Here is a 24980-nt window from a genome sequence, read left to right as displayed (position 1 = left end):
GTATTTCTGGAAACCACTGCTCTAACAATCCATATGAGGTCAAATTAAAAGCAAAAAAGAAAAAAAAGTGGCTTTTTTATTACATGATAACAAATCTGAGCTCCTTTCAAAGACTTCTGCAGTGGAGTTGCAGCATTAGGTCTATGTGACAGATGAATATGGTTGTTAATGGACAGCAGATGTCAGCAGTGTGCTGCTGTGTCTGATGTGTGAAAACGTCACACATCAGAAAGACCTCCGTAGTAAAAGTCAAATTAAAATCTTTGCGATAGTTCACCATGGCAATGATCAGCTCTTCATCTACAATTCAGGTTTCTTCTAGATACCAAAATGCACTGCAGAGAAGCAGAGTTCTGCTTATAATGAGCTCTATAAATGACTGTGTTTGTGTACAGCTGTCATGAAGTTTTTAATCGAACTTATTTTCCTGATGAGTAACACAGACTGGCTCAAGGAGCCAGGCTTCTAATTGAATCCAGAACGTCAGTCACGTGTGGATCCAAACAAACACACCCATGGATCTGTGAGCAACTTATTCCAACTTTCTGACTATCTGCATGCTGTTCACACCCTCAACAGACAACGCCCGAAAAAAGTCTGTCTTGCACACCCGGAGATATAACATTTTACATGGTGGTTTCAGCAACAACTTGCTTCGCTCGTGGAAGTTATGAGACGTTACATATCATATCCAAAACTCTGGAGTCACATGAATGTGCCTCAGCATCATCAGGATTTAACATGAGCCATATGAGTTTCACTTCAACAAAAGCTAACCGCAGCATCATGTGCCACTTTTATTTCTCTAAACCAGCAAAGGAGGATGGCGCACAGTACTGTGTTGACTTTACCCACATAACTCCCGTGTTAATGCCCTTTGCATAATGGAATGCAAAGGGCATGCATATCTCTCCAAAGAAAAAACAACCCTAGAACACAAACCAGAGCCAAGAACACAGCCTGACTAGAGCAAAGAGACTACTAAAGACTAATACTCCCAAAAGGACCACACCTCTCTTTTTCTGGCTTTAACTCACGGTTAGCCGTCTCTGCAGGGAACAGGCGAGGCTGGATCTCACTAAAACAGCCCCACCTAGTTGGAATGGCTGCAGATCTCACTAATCCTGCTGGCAAACACTCAGATAGCTCCAGAGATAACTGTTACCACTCACAACAGTGAGTATAATTGATTACACAATTCAATCACAATTCCCCACCCTGGAAATGTGGGAATTTTTCTTGTCATTTGAATTGTTTGTTAAAAATAAAAACTGCTGCTGATGCATGTGGAAACTTGAAAGAATAGCAGTAAATTATTTTTTGAGTGTTTACCACAGCAAAAAACACAGGAACCTGTGAAATCTGACAGCAGGAGGACAACAAGGGGCAAGCACTGTGTCAGACACTTTATCTCTTCTAACACAAAGCTAATTCAATCACAGCCACATCTCAAAGGTCTCCTCACCCTCTCACTGAAACTGTTCCTAAAAGAGGCTCCCTCTGCACCACATCACAAAATAGACTCTGGGCTTGGTAACATGTAACTTTAAGCCATAAACTGTAATCACAACACCCCAAATAATACTTTGAATGGGAAGTCAAAGACAATTACAGAATGGTAATGCTATTCAAGGTACATAAGTGCAGAGCACCAACAGTGCACCCTAAAACCTCAAATGCTTTGAAGAAAGGTGGGAATCTAGACTCAAGAGTGATTGCATCACAGAGACATTAGAAGTAGGTAAGCTGGCACGCATTCAAACAAACCTTCCATGAAGTTAGGCCATGTCTTCTCCTCTGGCTCCCCCAGTGAGTGGTCCCAGTCTACCTCTGGTGAGGCTCCTCGCCCCTTGCCCCTTGCCACCTGTGCCAAGACTGCCCGCTCTATAGCAATTTCTTGCAGAACATCCAGGTCCAGCTCCTCGCCTTCCTCCTCAGACTCCACAGGTGGAGGTGGTGACTGCTGTCCAGCTGCCTCCGGACTAAGGAGCTGCTTTACTTCAACAATCTCCTCCACTACTACTATTTTCCTCTTCATGGTGGCCTCGTCTATGTCAGATGTTTCAAACTTGCAGGTGTCCCGCTGGTGAGGCTGGTCAGGACGGGTCACGGGCGTGGCGGTGGCAGAGGGTGTGTCCTCTATCAAGTCCCTCTTCTTCTCTCCCTCCTGCGTTAGGGCCTCAGAAACAGAGAGCCTTTCCTCTGTGCTGCACTCTGCTGCCCGAGCGGCCGAATGTTGTGCAACTGTGGGAGGCTCCTCTTGCTCGAAGAGTGGGCTGGCCTGTGCCTGAGCTGCAGCTGGCTCTGCTGTTAGCGCTCTTGCTGCTGACGCTAATTCTCCGGCTGTGGGTGCTTCCCTCACACTGGAGGATGTTTCTGGTTTTGGAGCCTCCCGCTTGATTTTTTCTGCAAAGAGCAGGGCTGGCTCCACCTCCCTTTTGTCTGCTGGGGCCTCAGAGAGCACAGCTGCTGCCTGCCTGACTTCCTCACTGCACATTCTTTCAAGAGTCATCTTTAAAGAAACATTAGTTTCTGTCAGTCCGGAGGCCATGTCAGGGCTGTCTTTAACTGCAGCTTCATGCAGGGGTGTAGTGTCAGTTGATGGCAATGTTTCTGCTTCAGGCAAAGGGACAGGATTTGTGTTTATATCCTCTAACTCTGGTTCTTTAGGCTGCTTTCTACCTTTTCCCTTCTTCTTTCCCTTTAAAGGTTCCTGTGTAGCTTTATCTGTATTTATGGCGGATTTAGCCTCAATTGTGGGTTTCTGAGGTTCTGACAGTGGGGCAGGGTTTCCCTGCTCAGATTTAGGGCTTGCTTGCACGAGCTCCACTCCACTTATTTTCTGCACTGTCACTGTTTCCACTTTGGTCACAGTTATTTCCTCAGATTTCACTGGCTCCATATGGGGCGACGTAACATTTGACTCGCCCTTAGGGGATAATGGTCCCTGTGCAATCTTTCCGGCATTGCTTTCCTCAGACTTCTCTTTTATTTGTCCCTCCACTAGGGGCGCTGCAGGAATCTGTCCTAGTGGCAGTGAGGCTTCTTCTGAATAAGCTGTTATTTGTTTGGGGACATCTTCTGTTTTCTCTCTGTCAGTATGTAATTTAACCTCGTTTGTCTTTGTTCCCTTTGAGCAGGTAGACACAATTAAAGGCTCTGATGAAGCCACTGGTCGGAGTTCAGTCTTATTTCCAGGTGATCCCTCAGCACTCTCCACACTCTTCAAGGCCTCAGCTTGAGATTTCTTTTTCTTTCTTTTTGATTTTGAGCCTCCCTCGACCGCTTGTTTGGTTTCTTTAAGCACCTCTGTGGTGACAGCATTTTGAGGAGGCTGAGATGTATCTGATTCATCTTGTACTTTTACTGTGCGCTCCTGCACGGAACCTTTAGGGGCTTCTTTTCTGACTGGGGGAATCCCTTTTGAATTAGTTTTCTTCTCTTCTGCAGTCATCTCTGCAGCTTTTGCTGTGACAGGCTGTGCATCTTCAGCATTGGTCAAAGGTGCTGCGAGAGTTGCTGTGGTAATGGTGGATTTGACTTCAAGTGTTGAGGATTTCTGTACTGTAGTAACTTCTAGGGACACTTCATCAGTTTTAGAATCTTTGACCTCATTAGTGGAGCCCTTTGGTTTGCTTGTGGCGCTGTGAGGTTTGGCTTTGGCAGTCTCCTGAGTGGCAGCTGCATCTGTAACTTTTTCTGCTTTATCATTTATAATTTTAGACTCAGCTGAAGCTGGAGGGGCCTTCACCTCAGTGGGTTTAATCAATTCCTTATTTACTTTAAGCTTCGTTTCTTTGACAGAGCCTGTTGAAGTGACAGGCATTACTTGTTGGGGCTTTACTTGATCATTGGCTGCTGTAGCACTCACATTTGCAACTTTAACTGGATCCACAACCACCATTTTCATTTTGTCTTCTTTGGCATCAAAATCAGGAAGCATTGTGAGAACTGGTTTGCTTGTAATCATTTGAGTAGGCTTGATTGACGTTTGTTCCTCAGCGATATTAGGCCAGTCCTTGGTCTTCATTTCCTCGTTTGTTTTGGGAGCAGAGGGCTTAGCTGGAATCTTTGATGCTGCAGCACCTGTGGCCTGAGCAACAGCAGCCACAGCTAATGGTAGGGCTGTTTTGGAGGATGTCAGAGTGGTCTGTGACACATCCTGCTTCAAAGCTGCTGTCTGAGCGGGAGCAGAACTTGTTGGCTTCTCTTTTTCGACCTCCAGTGCTCTCCTCTTTTGTGGTGATGCTATGGGATTCTTGCTGTAAACATCAAGCTCCTGGTGAGTGGCTCTTTTCCCCCTGTTATCCTCCATCATTGCTGTTTCACTTCTGAAGCTGCTGGTCTTCCTAAAAACGTCCTGAGGCTGGCCCTCCACTTCCCATAAGGCCTTTTCTCTGGCCGGTTCTCCAGCCAATGGGCGACCCCTGAACCTCGGGGTCCTATCGGGGTTATTCTCTCTTTCTCCAGAACCCACCATCTTATGGCGGTAGCCTTGGCGCTCTGCTAGTTCCTCTCTTCTTTCTGCTTCAGCCCTGCGTCCCGGCTTAGGAACATAAGACGTTGGACCTTCTACAGATTGGACCCGTGCAGCTCGGTGAGCAATGGCCAGAGTGGCGGCCGGCTTCCTAATCCTTTGCAGGGTGGCAGGAACAATTTCAGTGGGCAGGTGGAGGTAGTCACGCAGGTAAACAATGCCATCATTGGTCAGGTACCAGTAGAAATGTTTCCAAGCAAATGTTTCCTTTACATAGCCCCTGGACTTAAGAGACCCCATGGCACGAATTACTTGTAGGTTGCTTACACTTTGTACTTCTGGGTGTTTGATCTGCGGCCTCTTATCCTTCTTAGCCACCATGACACCATCTCGAAACAGGATCTCGTAGATGGCCCTCAGGTCATGCAGGGGCATCAGCATTCCAGCAACCATTGTTGTTTGATTCAGTAAACTCTCTCAAGTGAAACTAAAATGCACAATGCCAAACAAAGAGAACAGCACCTCACGCTGTGTTGTGAGAAAGAGTCAAGTGCCAAGACCGGCTGGCACGTGTTTCTTAATTCAATAAGGGTAAGAAATCCCTGTAATGATTTTTCCTTACTGTCTCTTCTCCTTGCTCTTGTCGATCCTTTTGTTATAGTGAAGAAAATAAATATTCCTCTGTTAATAAGTTTAATGCCCCCCCTACATTCAGGGTGGCTGAGAATGAGCAGTCTCTGTTCGGGCCGAGATGGCAATGACAGAATGGAAGAGAGGGAGTGTGTGTGAGTGTGAGAGAGAGCGAGAAAGAGAGTGAGAGAGCAAGGCACACACTTCTCAGTCTGGCTCCTCCTACCTTCTCTCTCTTTCTCTTAGGAAAAAACTGTCATGGAAAAAAAATCTCACTAGAGTAAATAGTACAGCAGGAAGCTAGAAAGAGGGGGGGGGGGGGAAGAGTGTCTGCAATAAACTGAAATAAAATTCGAGCAAAGTCAAATGAATGGATCAACACACCTATGGAGGGAGCACATGATCTACAACTCTATGACTTTTATGAAGAGTCCCGCCCACAACCAAAAGCAAATGGCTCCTACTCACATGCAAACACACACACACACACACCTCTGAACGCACACTAGGACTGAGTGGCACACACCCTCTGGCGTGTGATGCACACCGGTCCAATGAATGGGCTGTTCTGTTCAGCGAGTAGATATCAGAAAGGAAGATGACTAGCTGGCATCCATCCGATCCTGCCCATGCAAGTTATTAAGTACAAGGTGTCTTTAGCTTTACACATTTCACGATCAGGTTTCAGTGAAGAGCTTTTACTATTCATGCAGGGCATGGTGCTCACATCTCATATGACACAGTCTTAGAATATATCATGAAGGCTGGTGACATTTCAAGAGAAACTACATAAATCACAATAATGTACTCTGGCTGGACTTTGCAAGGATATGAAAGGAGATGACTAAACTCTTACTAATTATCTAATATGACCCATGCCTATATAATAATAGCAAAACTAACGTTAAGTTTAATTCTATTCTTATCTTATGTATTCTTATCTGTGTTTGTTTTGGGGGTCTCCAAGCCGACAAGAAAAGAAGGCTAGACGGGCCAATCGGTGTTTCCTTTGCAGCTCATTAAAGTGATGCAACAGGCTGTAAAGCAGCCTAAAGTTGCACTGCTACTTCAGACAGTTAATATTAGAGCTGGGAAAGAAGAATCTATCTTGCACAACTATATAAAGAACTATGCATTATAGCTAACCTTTTCACCACTCCCAGAAACATGATATCAGTTTTCTATCCAGAGATCACTTCTCTCCCCTGTACATCTGTCTCCTGTTCATCTCCTAGTGTCAGAGAGAGTGATCACTTGCGACCAGCGTTCAGCGAAAGCCGAACTGGAAGGAGACCTTACAATTGTCGCTTACAGCACAGTAGCATGCGTTCGTTTGTCTGCGCTGCAGACAGTGATATACTCATGAAATTATAGTGGTGGTGAATGGGCAGAGATGAAATGACGCATTCCCCCCGGTGTTTGAAACCACACACACTATTACACATACAAACACAGACAGAAAACTGTTTTAATTTTTTTTACCATGGCAACAGTCAAATGAAGTAAGCCAGTTCTGAGTAAGCCACATATCCGCTTTCAGAGCTGCAGTGGAGAAGCTGGCCATAAATCTGTTGGCTAGGCAGCTGGACCACTGTGTCAACTTATTAGACTGCTATTTGCAAGGACGTCATTATCTCATCATTATCAAAACAAGTTATTATCAGGTTATCAACCTTTCATCAGTAATCATGAAAGCAAAAACATGTCATGGCAAAATAATAGTTTCTTTTTAAAGACTATATACAAATGTAAAATACTGACATATTAAAATAAGGGAGACACCCCCCTCATAACTATTGCTGGACGCCTTTACTAATCTACTATCTAATAACAATTCCTTTCACGCAGGATTTGTGCAGTTGTCTGTTTTGACATCTCTCTCAGACTGGGTGAAGCCTTAAGCCATGTACTCCACCTACAGTATATACCCTGTTATCTTATGGTATTAACTTTAGAGATGTATGTACAGTCAGTAATTCAAAAAGCAGGGAGGAGCATTCATTCGGAGAACATAGAGACTTTTTCGGTTTATGGAACAAGGAAGACATTCCTCTGACTTGCGAAACAAACATCTGCCTGACAGGGAAGTGTATGTGCATGAAAGAATCCTAAGATATCAGTGCGAGTGAGCATTTAAACCACATTAGGCTGCAGTCTAAGGCCGTGTTTGCTTCACCAAGGCAATGCCAAACCATTTTGCATGTATTCAAAAGTCTAGCAAAAAAAACACAGGCGCTAATATACAATGGAAATGAAGAACACCAAAAAGGACCCAAGTAGTTGAGCAGATGAAATCCTACATCAAGGAGGAATCTGCTTTCTAAACTTACAGCAACTACTTCCTTACATATCTTACTTATTTAAAAAAGATATCTCAGTTGTTGTTGGGTTGTTTTTAATTAGGGATTAAATGCAAATCACAGTTTTTATATCATTTGTAGCCACTACGATTTAAATTGCAAGCCCTAAAACAATCTCACTGGGGGAAATTGGCATCAGTGTGTAGGGGTGCCTTGCCCTCTGTGTTGCATATCACTGTGATTTCATGCACTGTTTATGCACAAAGTGTTCAGTGAACTTCAAGCCTCTGACAGTGACCCTTATCCTGGCTCAAGGCCCGACCTCTTCGGCCATCCAAATATTCGATTGTCACACTTCAAAAGAAACAGTGTATCACCAGGATTTGCTGCTTTTCAAAGGGAGTTGCTGGTTGCAAAAGCTATTTACAGGCTTGATGTGGCATTGTCAATTTTTCTAATAAGAAGCAGACTACCAGAAGGGAATGTCATGGCAATACAGAACTAATCTTATTCAGGCTATAAAAAGAACAAGAGCAGACCAACTACAGAATGAATGCCAATGTGATTGACTGAAATGGAGAAATAGGACTTTGGGGAAGAGTTCCCGAAGAGTTTCCTGGTTAGGAGTCTGCTCCTCCTGCTATGTTTCAGGCCTCCACCAGTCCCAAAATAGACTTGTCAGCACCAGCTGATGGTGGCTGGCTCATGGCCCAATGTAAAGGGCTTCACAGGTGCCCTCCACCCTCATATCAGATCCAAGCCACTCAAGGGAAAGCAAAGGTCAGCAAGGCCTTTCTTATCCACCAATGTAAGAACGCTCATTACAATAAGTTAAAAAAACTAAAAACACCTTCTAAACTGCAGCAGGAAAGATAACTCGTTAAATTGACTGATCCTCCAAATAAAAAACACACATACTGTTTCATATGAAATGTTATATTTGAAACTGAGCAGAGACAACTATCACGTTATTATGATTCAGGGTAAAGTCCACAACCGGCTGTAAAACAAAAAGTCCAAAATACTGTAAGCTGGTAATGAAAGCACACTGATGCATTTGAGCTGACTGCGTTGCCAGATGAAAACGTAAAAAGTTACAAAAGCACAAATCAAAATGTGGCCCTAAGTCTACCCTAAGTTATGACTTGTGTCTCTGTAGTTGTGACAAATTGTTTTGTGATGCACGAGAGCTCATTTTTATCCAGATGATAAGCCCGTTTTTATTTGAGGAGCTTGCCTCTTAGCTGTGTGTGGTTAGGCAAGTGACTCCATAGTCTGAGACAGCTGTGGCCCCTGACATAACTGGTGCATGTTAGAGCCCAAACACCCGACCTAGGAATCTGCTAAAGTTAGAGGTTGTTGTGAACAACTTTATATGGAGGTTTCCGACTGCCGCCAGTGTATTTATAGGCCTTCTAAGTAATTAGAGTAATTCAATTAATGAACTTGGTCATAGCTGAATTATTTTGCCCTATCTTTTTGAGCTACCTCCACAAATACATAGAAGGATGCTGGCCAAGTGGTTTCCGTCACAGTCAAGTTTGATTCTTTAGTTTATGACCAACAACATAACCTGCGGACATAATCTGTATTTAGCTCTAACTGTTAAACGTTAGCTTGCTCACATGCTAAAATAAGATGACAAACGTTCAGCACATACCTGCGAAAATTCACTGTGCCAGAATCGTCACTGGGAGAATGTATTCATGCAGAATGCTACATTTGGATCTGTATACGTCAGATAGAAACATCTGGAACTGAAAACTGAAGTTAATGTGGACTCGCTGGCTCAAAGAGTGAGTTAATCTCCAATAACACTCCTGTTAAAACTCACATTTTTGTAATACTCCTTTTTATAACAATTGTATGATGGTTAATTTAAAAAACAAAACAAAAAAACCCCCCAATAATAATAGTAAATAAACGTTTTAAACTTATCCCAAAAGGTTGATTCAGTTCATCTGGACGTAGCGTTTTTCAGATAACTGTGCTCCAGTTTGGGGGAAAACTTCTAGGATTTTGTCGAACTACTCAGCAATGAGTGGCCAATTTTTATGTATTCATATATTCACTCATAATATATGACTTCTATGCCCAAAAATAAAGCTATAAATAAATTATGTAGCCAATCTATACATAAATTTGTCTTTACTATTGTGAGAACCTGGCATAAGAAGCCTTAATCGTATCACTAATATAACCCATCACTAATATAACCCTCGCAACAACCTTGACTGATTTCTGGATGGGTCAGCCTGAACAAAAATTAGTGCTTAAACAGGCAGACAAACAAGCTTTTGAAATGCAAGAAGAGAGAGGCTGAAAGGATTAACCCCTGGAGGTGACGGCGGGTGGCTGAAAACTTTGAGCGCATGAGACTAAGGACTTGAAGAGAACTGTGCCTCTTGTGCAAAGCCAGATATAGTTGGAGGGGTGGCTAAGAGAAAAACCCCAAACTCTTTATATTGTAAACAGAACAAGCAAACACAAAGCCACAAAAGTCAGTAAACCGCAGAACTGCTCCATACAAAGAAGCACTTTGTGTTAGGGTTTGCTGAGCATGGAAGGAGAGGGGTGTCTTTGGCATTGCCTACTCTGCTGCAAAAATAAATAATCAACTGTTCTTGGATAAGCTGAACTAAAAAAGGGGGGAAATCAAAGTGGAGGAGGAAAAATGTTTGCTTTGTTGCACTGAGAACAATAGACAAAGTTCTGAAATAAATCAAGGCACTATGGGACCTGCTGCTTGTTGCTCTGCCAATCCAAACTTTTGTTGACTTATAAATATCTCTAGTGTTCAGTAAGCCTTGTTAAAAGCAACCGTGTAGTAAGACAACCTTTTTTTTAAATTATGGCATGAGTAACTAATAGAAAGAACTAGAAAAAGAAATTCTTGAGAAAAGCTTGACCAATAAAACCTGCAGAGACGTCACAAGTTAAAAAAACAACAGACTACTGTGAGAGCGTAGTAAGGAAAGCCAAGTTTTGGCTTCTGTCTTGCCAACATACACGTAAATGCACATGGAAAAATCTATAAAGTGATGAGTGTCTGAGGTAAGAAAAATGACAGGCATTGCTTGGGTCTTAGGTTCCACCAGTCTCGGATCACACTGACTTTTCCTTTTCCAGAGTGGAAAGAAATTAAGTCACAGATTGTGTCTCCTGTCGCCCGCCTCACCAGCCAAAAAAGAGCAGGAGCACCCAAAAAAGTTTTGCCAAGTCCCGTTCATCCCCGCTTACTCTCACTCTAACAAGCTTTTTGTCACGTCTTAGTGGAGGGTTCCTAATTTGCCCAACCTTACAATGTCCCTGGCAGCCTCTCAAATTTGGACAGCAGCCCGCCAATGACGGGGTAAGAGAGTCGACTGAAAGCAAAAAAAAAAAAGCAGCAATCTGGCAGACAGTCCCTACGACTGATGAAGAGGACACATTCGTTTCAATCGGCAACAATAAAATTTGCACTAAAAGTAGAGCATGTTTTGTGACTGTCTGATGTAAAAAAATGTAATAGACATCAGTCTTTTGTGTTAAATTCTGCAAACAGCCAGCAATTACAAAAAAATCTTTGTGCTGTAAATAAGTTCCAGCCGTGAGATCTGGACAGAAAATTTGAACCAGCTCTCAGCTCTCTTGTTCTCTCTCTTGTGAGAGGCGTATGCCAGCTCAGCTAAACAGCAGCCAGGGATCCGACTCAGCACGGAGAGGATGTATTACGCCATTTAGGAGCTAGAAAGGTTTAAATATTGCTGCACAAACCGGGTGAGAACTTTCAATTTATCTGTTCTGATTCGAAGATCTGACAAAAGATGTCTAGCTTACTTAGCCACACCTCTTTATGACATAAGCCTAATGCTAACCAGTGCACAGAATCATTAACTTGCTGCCTCTGTTCTCAGCTTCAAGCACTTATTATAAACGCTTACCTTTTTTTGGGCTCAGCCAGAACCGATCTCCAAGAGGATCTCCTATCTCCATGCTGCTTTGATCTGATCTATCATACAGAGAGGCCTCAGAGGCTCCAACAAAACACCTTCCTGCTTTTGCCACACACTCAAATCCACACTGCTACTCCCTTCTTTTCACATAGAGACCCACTGCCCGGCCAGCAGATCAACATGGCATACAATATGGGGCTAAGAAAGAGAATGAATGGGAGTGGAGGGCTACTTTCAGGGCAGGGAGGGTGTTTGTGAGGGAAAAACAGGGAACAAGGAAATCTTTTCATCTGTCCCATAAATGCAGAGTAACATCTACACTATAAATCTGAGGGTCTTGCCAAACTGGACACATCCTCTCTGCTGCCCCGGATACCCTGCAACACGTCCCATACATCTGTAGGCGCCCACGCTTTATTCCATTATCAGCCAGCTGAGGGATGAACAGTGGATACCTTGTTCGAGAAACCAAGCAAATTACAGCCCCAGACATTAAGATGAAGGGTACACAGGAGGGTGAAAAAGGATAGACAAGAGAACTATGCAGAGACAGAATACAAAGAACTATAAGTCAGTCTGTAAAAGGCACACCAAGGCACCCGAAATACACCCAACAACAACTCTTACTTCACCTCTTGTATATTTTGGTTGACATCAAGCAATTAAGCCTTTTGTTAACTGTTAAAAAGAAGCATGTTAATCTTAAAACTGCATTCAGATACGGGCAATCCAAAGGAGAAATGCTATCAAACAGCCAACTGCTGTACATATTTCAAGAGACTAGAGATAATACGTTTACGATTTTATTGTTTCTGGCATGTTTCCAATGGGCCTAAAGGCCACCACAAAAGTATGAAGCTGCTGAACTGAAAGAGAATACACAAGGTTTCAGTAAAGGAGTACGTTCACACAATGATGCATTAAACAACACATTTGTCTTATTACAATACAACACTATTAAATTTTTTTTTTAATATAGGAAGAATTTGTGACAATTGTATGTGACTCCATTTGCCCCGTTTATGATGACTGTAAGTTTTCTCATAACTCATCCTCTAAGAAGACTTACAGTTTGCATAAACCAAGATGTCTGCTGATCCAAGTCACAGAACAGGAGCTCTGACATAACATGGCTTGCTGTTTGATTAAAATCGTACTGAAACAATCCAACCATAGGCTCCAGTTTTAGAGACAGCAATTCTAGTTTAATTTGTAGGTCACTCAGCGCTAATTAGCAGGTATCTGTGTTTATTTAACGATACTAACCAAGCTAGCTAACATTAGCTAGCTTGATGCTTTATTTGCTAACTAGCTTCAAACTTTAACAAGTTTTAAAACTGCATTTTCATAAGTAACAAGACATTAAAAGTGGCTTAAAAGAACGTATGTATAAGAATTGTTCATCTCTGACTCTCTTCCGCAGTATGTCTCCCGTCTTACCCCCAACTGGTCGTGGCAGAGGGCTGTAGCACTTGGTCATAGGGGGATTGTTGGGGTTTTCTCTGTATTATCGTAGGGTCCTTACCTTACAATATAAAGTGCCTTGATGCAACTGTTGTGATTTGGTGCTATGTAAACAAAACTGAATTGAACTGAATGTGAGTATTGTATGAACAGAAGTAAATAACATACATTTAAATACATGTAGTCCTGGATGGTAGCGGCATTTTCATGCTAAATTTTCCAAATACTACTGTTTCAGTGAATGTGCGAAAAGTAGGCTTTAAATTTATTGACTTAATAATATTGGCTAGCTGTATATACTTTTTAGCTCTGATAATAAAAAATCATCAGACAATAAAAGAAAGAAAATAAGAAAAAATAAAAAGATAAAAAATAATAATCTAAGGATAAACCAGGCAAACATGACAGCACACACACTCGAGAAAACAAAAAAATCTGTAATACTAAAAAATAGAAATGTCCAAAATTACATATCTGAAGAGCATTGTGGGTAATGCTAGCTAGTCAGGTAGCATAACAAGGTGTTAAAAGCTGGAAGGGGCTCCTTGGCGTTATTAATAAACAGCAAAGACAGACATAAGATGAAGAAACGAGAGCAGAGATGCACTAAAATAAGAGAGAAACTTTCTGTGCTACTAAGAGACACATTTTGTTTTCAATTCTGCTTGTGTTGTGCTCCCAGTTCTTCCTGAATGTGAGCTGAACCTATGCCAAATACTTTTTTACTGCCCTGTCCTTATCTTTACTGCCCTGTCCTTATCTTTCTGATTCTGATTACTTTCTTTATTTTATGACAACATTTAAATGCCCGCTCATTCAAAAAAACTACCACTAATTACATAAAAAACGATATGCTGACGATGATTTGTGGTCATGACATCCATCAGTAAGTACCCAATAGTTTGAAACTGCATTTGAATAAAGGCTGGCCCTTCACAAAATGGAGCTCCAAACTGGTGAGTGAGGGTATAAAATGGCTGTAGGGAGTGCCAGGACTGGCAGTGCCAGCCAGCAGGGGCAAGTCCATTTGTGCCATCAGAGGCACAGACAGCCACTGTACTGTAACTCATTCATGATATGAAAAACAACCAAACAACAGAAGGTGTATCTGAGAAAATCTGTAAGACATTCCAAACAATGTGTAACATTTTTATCAAAGAGAGACAGAGAGAGAAAAAAAAGATGAATATCTGCTTCATGAGTCAGCAACTGCTAACCACATATAGGAGTGGCCATGCAGGCTTTGGTTGCTGCAGCAACACAGCCCACAGGTTAGGCAAACACCATGTGCTGTCCACGGCTGAGGTCCCAGGGAACATGGACTTGCTGCTGCTGCTGCCACGGGCAACCAACTATCAAACAGCAAAACCTGTCACAGGATCTCGACTCTGGCCTTCCTGACTCTGTCACAGTGTGCAGATTTGCATTGTAACCTGAAGAGCCTCGGCTTTATTTTTAGCCAGGCATCCTGACCCACAGAATAAAACAGACAAACACAATACAGGTGACTCCTCATGCACACCCATATATATGAGCCCTCACACACACACACACACACACACACACACACACACACACACCACCACCACCACCACCACCACCACCATCCGGGCAGAATGAATCAGTCGCATTCTTTCGTCCCTGGGCAGAGAGAGACACTAAAATGACTGCATGAGTCTTTCTTTCACAAAAGAAAGACGTGCAGTAAATTTAGTGTGTGTGCAAAGAAAAGGCCCATTCTGCCACAGCTTTAGAGTCCAGTTACAGACACAGTGGTGACTCATTACCACTATTATCTCCGTGACTTTCATAAACTAGATTTCAGTGTGCCAAAGTACCCACAAGAGGGCTCTTTATTAATGTAGGAAAGAATTGCAGCAGAGGTGGCGCTAAGGGTCAGTGTGGAGTTTTAGATTCAGGCTGTTGTTCTTCCTGACATATATTACTACTGAGAGTCTGAACTCTTTTTTTCAGGTTATCGGAGGGAACGGGAAGCGATATATAATACTTTTCTTCCTGAAATCCTGCCATTCCAAGACAGAGCACTGCCCCAGCAACATAACAGACATGAAGTCAATCAATGAAAATGAAATGAAAGAAAACATAGCAGGTGATGGACATTTTAGTGCTCGTTCAAGTGTTTTTCTTGTTTTTCTTTTTTCCCAAGAATTGCATAATCTTAGGAATGCTCTGGTTGTCTGGTATTATGGCAGTAGAGTATAATTACCCAGAGTAATAAACTATCCAACATGTCCTCACATGCAACAATGCAAGGACAAGAAGTAACTCAAATCCAGACACTATAATGCCACAATAAAAACTTGCAAGGAATGAAAGCCAACTCTGTGCCTGCAACAAGGCAACGGTATTAAAAAAGAAATTATTTCGTGTGCAGGTTTGGCGCCTCACTTTATGGGTGTGGTAATACATGCGAATTAATGACTTTATATTGTTCTCTTATGCCCATGGTTCTTGTTTTGTTTCACACAGCATTCCCAATAAGAATGGCTAGGCACAAAACCACAGGAGAAATAATACACCACACCCAGCACTGCACAGCTGCAGGATTAATAAAATATCAGCTGACACACAAGTTCAAAGTACAATAGGCTGGAAACTACAGATGCACTGCTAGTGAAAATCTAGGGTCATATTTGATTGGTTACCAGTGCTGATACCAATTTTAGTAATCAGCCAGAATTCCTCTATACGTGCTTTTCATGAGCCAAGTCACTCCACCCCAAAATTCACATGTCTTCACTCCTGCAGGAGATGGCTTTTTCTTTTTTTTGCTTGCTTGTTTTCCATCTGCAGGCTTGGAGTGGTTGGAGTGGTTCTGCATCCTGTTTTCCATTGTGACATCTAAAACTAAACCTCCTGCCTTTAAAGACAGAACAGGAGTCCAAACAATAGGCAAGCTTCCCGTCCCCAAATTATAATAAAACCCAGATGAGTAGGCGCTATTCTAGCTGTGCACTCGTTAACCAGCATTGGTGCATTTCTGCGTGAAAGAACTGTGATTTAGAAACGATTACAAAGAAGCAATTACAGGTAACCATTAAAAAAACAAAACAAAGTATCCTGATAGTTTGTCCTTGAGGGTGTATGTCCCACATTGAAATCAAACAGCAGAGTAACTACAGCCAACAGCCTATCAGGTTACTCCCCTGACAACTGTAAGAGCTGCTTAACATTTATGCAGCCAATCTCGCGATGCAGGCTTTGCAACAGAACCGCACTATGAGCTTTTAAAAGGTTTGCTGTGGTTTAATCAATCAATCAATGCACTTTTAGAAACATGTGGGACCACTTGTGCAAGTTGAACACAAATAGCAATGCGCTGCACTTAAAGTGTGATCTTGTAGTGAAGGTGAAGCCTTTTGTAAACGTTGCTTTGCTGAACTAAAGGTGCTGCAGGGTAATTAGACGTACTAGACTATCAAATGAACTGAACTGGAGAAAGAGAGAAATACAAACCAGTTGGATCACCTTTAACAATCATGCAACCGGCTTTGTCAGGATCTTAGGACCTTTATGCGAGGTGTGGCAACAGTAATAACTCCCCCTCGGGTAAAGAAATGTGAACCGCCGTGCACTGGAGGCCACTGAAAAGTTACAGGAGGGCCATATCTCTACTAATACAATGAGATCCCTTACCAAACATCACCAGAAAGAAGTGTGGAAGCACAAGTTTGCTATTGTCTCAACACTCGCTGAGCACACACACAAGCACAGACACACGTTTTTGGCATTTTTGCTTTGTGAGTAACGTCGGGAGTAACTGAACAAGCATTGTTTGCCCCCACCCATGCCTCCAATCGCACATCCACACATTCACTTCATCAAGATCAGAAGGTTGAGATTTTATCAAGCACTCTGCGGCACAGCAGTTCCAAAATTTCCTTAAAAGATCGTGTGAAACAGGCGGTGGGCTTTCAATACACCTCACATACAGCTCATCCTTTCCATGGAACACTTTGAGCTAAAAAGAATGAAGCAATGTGATGAGGTGGCCTTCTCGTGAACAGGTCACACCCAGGTGTTACAACCCCTGCATGTATTTCTCATACCTTGTGCTAAACATTGCAAATATACTTTAGAGGAAATGACCCCACCCTTGTGATTCATAGAGTGATGATTCAAGATTCAAGATAAAATATTATCTGTCATAAAATAAGAGTAAAAGTTTATTACACCACTAAACTAGTAATATAAGCACAAGTGTGTATCCAGCTGCGCTCCAACTCTGTACTAAGTCAACAAAACATGAAGCTTTTATTCATGTGTCAGCAGAAAATAGTTCTTACAATATCAAGCTGCACGCATTTCCTGTGTTTTATTCCACTCTAACACTACAACTGGATTGATGCAATCAGAGTACTTATTGGTTCATAGCTCCAGGTGTTCTGGACCATCATCAGTCAGCACGACAGAAGACAGAAGAGAAGATGGGACTCACCTGAAAAACAAAGAGAAACAAAAAGCAATGTTAATTGTGTAAGGCACATGCTATAGGATAGAAAAGTCGAGTTTATTTGAACTCCCTAATAAACGCACAAGGCAAACTTTAAACAGGACAGTTAAAAAGACGATGGAGAAGAACTGGTTTGTCATGTGGACTGCATTAGCAGCGCATGCCAAAAGTAAATGTGCGCTCTGACACTTGCAAAGACTTCAAACTAACCGGTCCCACATGCAGGAACATTCTGTTTCAAGAGTCGGCCTGACAAAGAGCTGAATTATATCCTCATGCTTCAACTGTTATGCAAGCGAGTTCCTTCTTTCTTTTTTGCACAAAAGAAAGGGAACATCTTGAGCCCATCCATTCCGATTCAGAGAATTCATAAAAAAGCATTCACTGGGAATGAGCGGCTAATTCAAGTTTACTGGGCAATAGCACCATCTACTGGAGAGAGAGAGGACAAAGGCACATGTTATTAGGACTCATCCAAACTGGTTTTAGGGTTCCTATAATGATTGTAATCTGCACATCCAAAGCACCTGTACACCATTCAACGTATGAAACACGATACAGACTGCATTACAGTCAAACCATCTCCACATGTTTTTGCAATAATAAGAGTAATAATACCATGCAAATTATTATTATTTTTCTACCTTTTATACTGAACTTTTATTTTTTAGTATTTTCTACACTTAAATAAATATTCAGAGAACTTTTCTGCCTTTGTATTCATCAAAGTTATAAAGTGAAGTTTAAAATTTCACAGTAAATACAGGCCAACGCTCTTGGCTTGAAAGTATTCCAGCCTTTAGGGACAGGACAGATCAAAGGCTCGAGCTCCACAGTTGTCCTTTATTCTGATGTCACGCCACTCTGGCCCCACCCAATCTTTACCACCCACATCGCCCTGCTACTGAGTAGGACATTCTCCTCAGCAGCACCACTACAGTTTCCAGTCTATAAAAGTAACGCACAAGTACCGACTACCAACTTGCCACCCTGCTAGTGTTTCTCATGGGGAACCACAAGGTCGTTAAATCGTCACCCTTTGACACAGATGAACCGAGAACTAACCTGCTCTAAAATTGGACCTGTCTAACTTATGGTATGGCTTCTAGCAGCTGAACGTAACTGTTTATGGCGAATATTTGCAGTAAATGCTTGACATGATGTGAAAAATGACTGTGTTAATGGTGAGGGCAGTAAAGTTTTAATGGCAAATTTTAAGATTTTATGGATTCACGTTTTGTACTTGGTTTATGGCTTTATCTTCAGGAACTACATTCCAAGAAACAAGACGTTACTGAGACATGCAATCAAGAGGAGATGAAAATTAAAAAAGGTTTTGTCATTTGATATACTTTTTTGTGAAAATAGACATTTTCCAGTTAATAAAAAACTTTTAACTTCAGAATTATCGTCTCTTTTAATTTCTTAATCCATAAATTAGAAAACAGTAAACTGTACCCATCAAAGATTCTAACAGAAATATTACTAAGTTGATCATTTATCTGTTAAAAACACAAAGGTTTGCTGTAACACCGATGGTGTGCGCGAACCACTATTTTGTTGATGTGCATGATACAAGTTTTTCGATGATTTTTTATAGCAGGAAATCCATTTACAGGAAGTCACAAAACCAAAAGTGAAGGAAACTAAATTCAAAGACAACAGAACAACAGGATATGAGAGGAAGCATCCTGCAAGAGCAGGCAGACTTTCCTCTGGAGCAACCTCTGGTCACATTTCCTGCATGGACAGTCTGCTGACAAGAAACTGCACAGAAATATTTCAGGAAAAATATTGTAGGTCTCTTTGGTGCCTCCTTGGTGAGGCTTTTAGGAATGTCCTGCTTGGAAGAAGCCTGGGGTACAGACCCAGGACAGCCTAGTGAAATTATGTCTCTCAGATGGCTTGGGAATGCCTCGCTGTCCACTTAGAAGAGCTGGAGGATGATACCACCACAGTAAATTGTAATTTAAACACTCAAGATGTGGCTGAAGTCCAGACTTGTGGCTTTAATTCACTGTGTTTTCCAAAATATTGCATTAGCTGCTGCCTGGTGAACCCTGCACCCTTTTATTGTACAAACAAATTAACAGATTAAAGCAGATAATTTATTATCAGACCTTACTTTATGTTCTCAAGGACACTTCAACAGGTAAAGTAAGGGCAGTAGGTCAAAGTTTAGAGATTCTCATTCTTTCATGCTACGTCACTGAGTGTATCATAAGTGTTACTGTAAATACAGTGAAGGCTACAAGCTGGTTCAAATGGTAATCATGCCTAACATCATGTGTCAAACACACCGCCTATTTGAGCTGCAAACTTTCCCATCTCTGCCTAAGACATGTCAGTGCAACCCAGGACTGCAGGCCTATGTTTCCAAGCCTCCCATGCTCCATCTGTAAGCTCCAGGGAGATATTTACTCATCACTCCCCATTTTCTACAAGTGACGTATTTGAAGTGAGTGATGAGTTTGGTGCCTAGACTCCAAGTTCTAACTATATTTTATTGCTGTAATACATCATTTTAAGCATAAGCTGTCTGACTAGACTGCTATTATGCGCTAATAAAAACTGAACACCCCTGCAGGTCGGCTCGACGAGTGCAGGACCAACGTAGCAGGGCGGAGCTTTCTACATCACCGCCCTAGGCTCGGTTTTACCCTTATCCAGATACTACTGTATCATAAAGGCCAAAATAACTCTTTTCAAAGAGACAGAGAGTCTAAAATCATGTGTTTGTTACTAAGCAAGCTTCATCTGCTAACAAATACAGCGAGAAACTGGTTTCCAGAAAAAGATTGCATGTGTTGCATACTGCAGCTGGACAGTTTGTCACAAGGTCTTCCTCATTACTTCAGGTTAAAGAAAGCCTAATGATCTGATCAACGACAGAAGCATCGATGACATCATCCAACTTTAGGGAAATTCCACAAGAAGCTTTCACTGACTAAATAAATCTAACTATGTTACTAAAACAACCCACAAAGACACTGACTGAAACTTTAAGCCTATTTAATAATACTCCATTGCACACCAGCTGATAGTGGCTACTACCAACCCCTGCCCAAAAACAACACACCAACACACATTTCCATCAGTGAAAACAACCTAAGAAACCTGCCCTGGGCTTTTACAAATCTCCAGTGCAAAACTGCTCACCGCCACACAGGCAAACCTTCTTCTGCCAAACACTCAGAAGCACCAACATAGTGCACCACTTCTTCACACTCTGTGGGAGGTCTTTGAATCATGCTGTAGCCTGATGGAGGCTCAGTGGGAACGTTTTTAGCCTGTAATCCCTGAGACTATGACAGTAAAAAGGCCTTTGAGTGCAAGAAAAATCCCTCCTTTGTGGGTTCTCGACTGAGAGTCAGCAGCACGGCAGCATCGCACTCAGCACACTGCACACACGGAGGGTAAAATACTGCTCGGGCTGCTGAAACAGGGACGTAAAGTAGCATATTAGGGAGCTGCTAGCAAGGACAAGGCAGTAAATCTCCGCAGGAGCACACGGCCACAGTCAGCATCCATTTATTACACTCTAAAAGCTTAATACATCTTCAGCACTTTGTTACAAGATCAGAGGTTAGCAAGTGTTAGTGCATCACTTACTGTACAACAGGTAAAGTCCAGTGACATGAGTAACTCACTAAATTCAGCTCTAGCATTTCAGCAGGTAACTGCACTGGCTACAATGCACCCATGTAAGAAACAGCATGCTATAAACCATTGAAAATGAATTGAGGATAGCATTGGTTCTGGCAGGCCAAGGAGCCAAGCTCCGTTAGCAATCGTGTCAGATCAGTTGATCTCAACACCTCATTCAACCAGGTGTGCTCAGCTGATCCCAACCTGTTCATCCTATTGGCACACCTCATATGGGCTATGCTATTACAACTCAGCTTGCACAGAGTTTCTGCAGCCTTTTCAGACCACTTTGCAACCCACCACCACCCTAACTGCTCCAATTCAGGCTTTCAAAGGCATTTCTGACTGAATCAGTGGCATACTTGTTGTCTTGTCTGTTCTATGAGTAATTCTTGTCGCACCTTAGCTTTTTGCACATGAAAGTCCCACAACACAGCCAATACTGGCAAATATGGAGATGGAAGATTGATTAACAGTCTTGATTACTATATATTTTTGTTTTTGCACTCTTTGATCCATACATTCTCACATGTTTGCAGACAGACACCTGTTACACATTTTCTACTGTTGTAGTTTTGCCCATGTGCAGTCCCACCCACTGAAATCCTCTTTTTGCCAGCCCTGCACCTGTATCACGTTACCTCTTAGCTTTGTTGCCTGTCTCCTTTCTCTCCTTTCAGCTGCATGTTTGTTCACTGCGTTTGCGTACCTTTACTCGAGTAGAAGGACTCCATGATTCAGACGCGTTCAAGAAGAACTTTGGAACCTCACGGCTTACTAACGGCGGCTTTTCCCTACAGCTATCTTCTTCTCTCCGTTCCGCTTTCACTCCAGATTTTTGACTTTCTCTTGCAGCCTATGTTCTCTGTCAAACACGTCACGCTGCGTAGATCAACAGAAGTCCCCCCCGCCAGTCTCCTCCTCCTCCTCACAGGTCAGAGCCGCCCTCCATAATAATACCTCTGTGTATGTGTGTATGTGTGTGCATACTCATACGTGAGTGTGTATGGAGCTGAAGTGTTTGACAAAGAGCTAAAATTTCAGAGCAGCAACAAAAGCAAACAAGGGCATAAAGATGAAAGAAAACAATAGAACACAAGTTAAATTCAATTAAATCAGGCAGCACTGCTCCACGTTCCCGCTGGACTGACAAAATAAATGTTTAACTCAATAATTAATCTCACATTAGAGTATGCATAAGGTTTAAATATAATCATTTCATGCAGCTTTGAGTGGGATGAAAAGCCCGCATTGGGATAGGGTGTGAAAAGACTATTAATCTGCTGATTTGGAGACACAAAAATGCTGGACTTCAACAGCAGCAGGTTTTTCTAATCGAAAAGACACTGAACACACAACAGGGAAATCAAAGAGAAATGACTATATTGCATGTGCACTGTGTAAAACACTGTGAAGATAAAGGTGGCGAGTGTTTGATGTCCACGAGGCGAAAGGGAGTCAAATTTATATATAGCATATGTATGCAAGTGGGCCATTTAACTGGGTCTTCTAAAATGTAACCACGCAAGTGACGGCGTTAGCCAACATGCATGATGAATTCGATCCTGCAGTGCAGTGTCAATGCTAGCCATAGCTGCATTTAAAGCTTGCGTGTGAAGCAGGCATTGGAAGCCATAGGGTTAATCATTAACACTTTTTCCTGAATTACAGCACACACTCACACACATTAACCCAAGCTAAAAGTATCCGGAAGGCGTGGGAGGAGAAAAGGAGAGAAAACAAGGAACTTTGGCTGCAAGTTGTTGGATTTTTTTTTTAAATTACTGTTATTTTCAGTATGAAGATAATGAACAGTACTTTTATGATATTAGAAGAGAGATTAATACTAATGGTTAAATGTAGAGTGGTGCTATAAATACACTAAGAAAAGAGGTGAATCATCATGGAAAGCCCTTAACAGCCTAGGTATATTGCAGCATAGCTAAAGGGAGGATTCAGGGTCGTGTAATCCATCCCTAAATATAACCTTTGTCAAAAAGGAAATATTTAAGCCTAATTCAGATAAGAAAGTAAATAGAGCAGAGAGGGCTGGTTCTGTCCCCTGGCTTCTGTTTGTTTACCATGAGGGAGACACTAAGTCATTTCACAGCTGTTGCTCTCATTAAGTATACTATAAGGTCTTTCCCCATAGCGCTAGAAAGCCATAACTAAAAATAGCTCAACAACAGAGAAGGGAAACTACCCATGATGCATTTCCTTACAGGGGAGCAGGGTTAACTATACGACAGGAATGTCTTGAATTGTGTGCAAATTGCTGTAAAACATTGTGGACATGAGTGTGAAATGATTCCACAGAGCGCCTGCTTCAAACAGTGCAGATGTCCCAGATGACAGAAGTGACAATAGGAGCGTGGAGGCTTTGCAAACAGCATAAAGCACGCCCATAACAAATACTGCTTGTGTTTCTGAATTCAGGGCTGGGTCGACAGCTGGAAGATGCCGCACAGAAAACAGTTCAGGAATTTGATAACTCCCATATGGTATTTTAAAAAAGGAAAAATGGGAGAAAAGGATGGAACGGTTACAAGTAAACAGATTTAAAAAAAATGTCCTGTCATATCTTCTAAAACAGACCACATGGTTCGGACCACACAGAAATCATCGCCTACACAGTTAGGTTCTCATCAAATTACCCTCCTGTGCGAAGCAGACTGAAAGATTGTAAACAAATTTAGGCCTTGGCTGCTGAATTCGCCCATCACAATGGGGAGAAGGGGGTGATAATAAATCAGTCTGTCTTTGTATCTGCATTGTTTTGGCTTGTTCTTAATGTTCGGGGGTGCGGAGATGTCGAAAGAGATCAACAGCGGTCGATGGAGCAAACTGTATTTGAGTGGAATTTACTGACCAGCTTCATTGTGACATTTATGTGTAGCCACAACATTTGAGGCAAGCAGCCACTCCTGATTTACAGCATGGCAAAAGCATGGTGTCACAGATAAAGAGAAAACCCCCTGTTAGTATTATATATTGTGAACAGACTGTGTTTGAAGTTTGTGATTGGAGCAAAACTAAAGGATAATTAAAGTTAACTGTAGTTTAGCAGTTCTGTTTCACTGGATAGGACAGTAAGGTTTAGGTATTCATTATTTTCTGTCTGTCTTAAGTCACCAATAAGCTGACATTTTTGTTATTGTGTAAGGCAAAATATGAGGTCTGAAAGAATATTTAACACCAGGAAGCTAAAAAGTTTCGTTTATCAGTTACCATGACTGATAATATTGCAGGAGGTTTGTTATCATTTTAGGAGAATTCACGAGGACATCGTGCAGCCAGTTAGCATGCGGTCCCAAAAGATGAGTCATTTGCTTGTGGTCAGAACTGTGGCCTATGATACTGTGAGTCATTTCTTGATCAGACATCTTTTGTTGACATAGAAATTAAAGCAAACAAAACACAGATTGGCAAGTAACTAGATGAGTCATTTCCTTTCTGCACTATACATACAGTTTAAGAAGCTGTTGTTCAGCCGTCATTCTCTGTGCCATCGTCAGTTGAAGGGAAATGAAACACAGGTGACTGAATGGATGTGGATGGGAGAAAACACTCGAGCTGTGTAAAGACTTGTCCTTACTTCAAGTTCAAGGGCCTTGTTGCTGATCATTAAGTTCTGAGTCCATGAGAATCATTTGTTTGCCAAATTTCTGGAAATCCTACACGGTTTTTAATCTCTTCTTTTCAGAGATGTCTCATTCCATTCCTCTGACACGAAGCACTTATCAGACAGTTTGCTGCCTTTTTTGGCAGCTAGCTGTCTCTGATCAAAGACCAAATGGTTGTGGCCAAAGAAACATCATTCCTGACTTAAGAATTGCAGCTAAGATGGGTTACAATGATTTCATCTAAGCTACTGTAATACTGAACAAGCAAATATATCAATTTCCACACAGCAGAATAAAAGCAAGAAAAAAAGAATTGTTTAAACATTATATCAACAGTACGCTTTAAAGTGGCTACGATTTCCTGAAACTTGAAGAAAACCGTTTGTAATTTTCATTTCCTGTCTTTGTGCTCGGTCTTCAGTTCTATCA

The 24980-nt window shown here is 41.9% G+C and overlaps 1 protein-coding gene across 5 annotated transcripts in view; it reads right to left on the bottom strand.

The window, feature by feature from the left end:
• plecb (plectin b) overlaps window positions 1-24980 on the bottom strand; it is a 113562-nt gene that overhangs the window by 54568 nt on the left and 34014 nt on the right. For 4 of the 5 annotated variants that reach the window (XM_085366206.1, XM_085366208.1, XM_085366207.1 and 1 more), the window contains exon 1: window positions 1768-6717. The exons of the other annotated variant lie outside the window; for it this stretch is intronic. In XM_085366206.1, coding sequence (XP_085222332.1) covers window positions 1768-4930 — 3163 coding nt within the window. In that variant the 5' untranslated portion in view covers window positions 4931-6717. Of the gene's footprint in view, window positions 1-1767; window positions 6718-24980 lie in introns of those variants that run through there. 5 annotated transcript variants of the gene reach the window in all.

This window comes from Diplotaxodon limnothrissa, linkage group LG11 (assembly GCF_057381915.1).
Source record: "Diplotaxodon limnothrissa isolate DT_005_m linkage group LG11, D_limnothrissa_male_GT1.1, whole genome shotgun sequence".
Taxonomy (NCBI): Eukaryota; Metazoa; Chordata; class Actinopteri; order Cichliformes; family Cichlidae; genus Diplotaxodon; species Diplotaxodon limnothrissa.
Note: the sequence above shows the minus strand (reverse complement) of the source record. Positions and strands in the feature narration are given on the sequence as shown.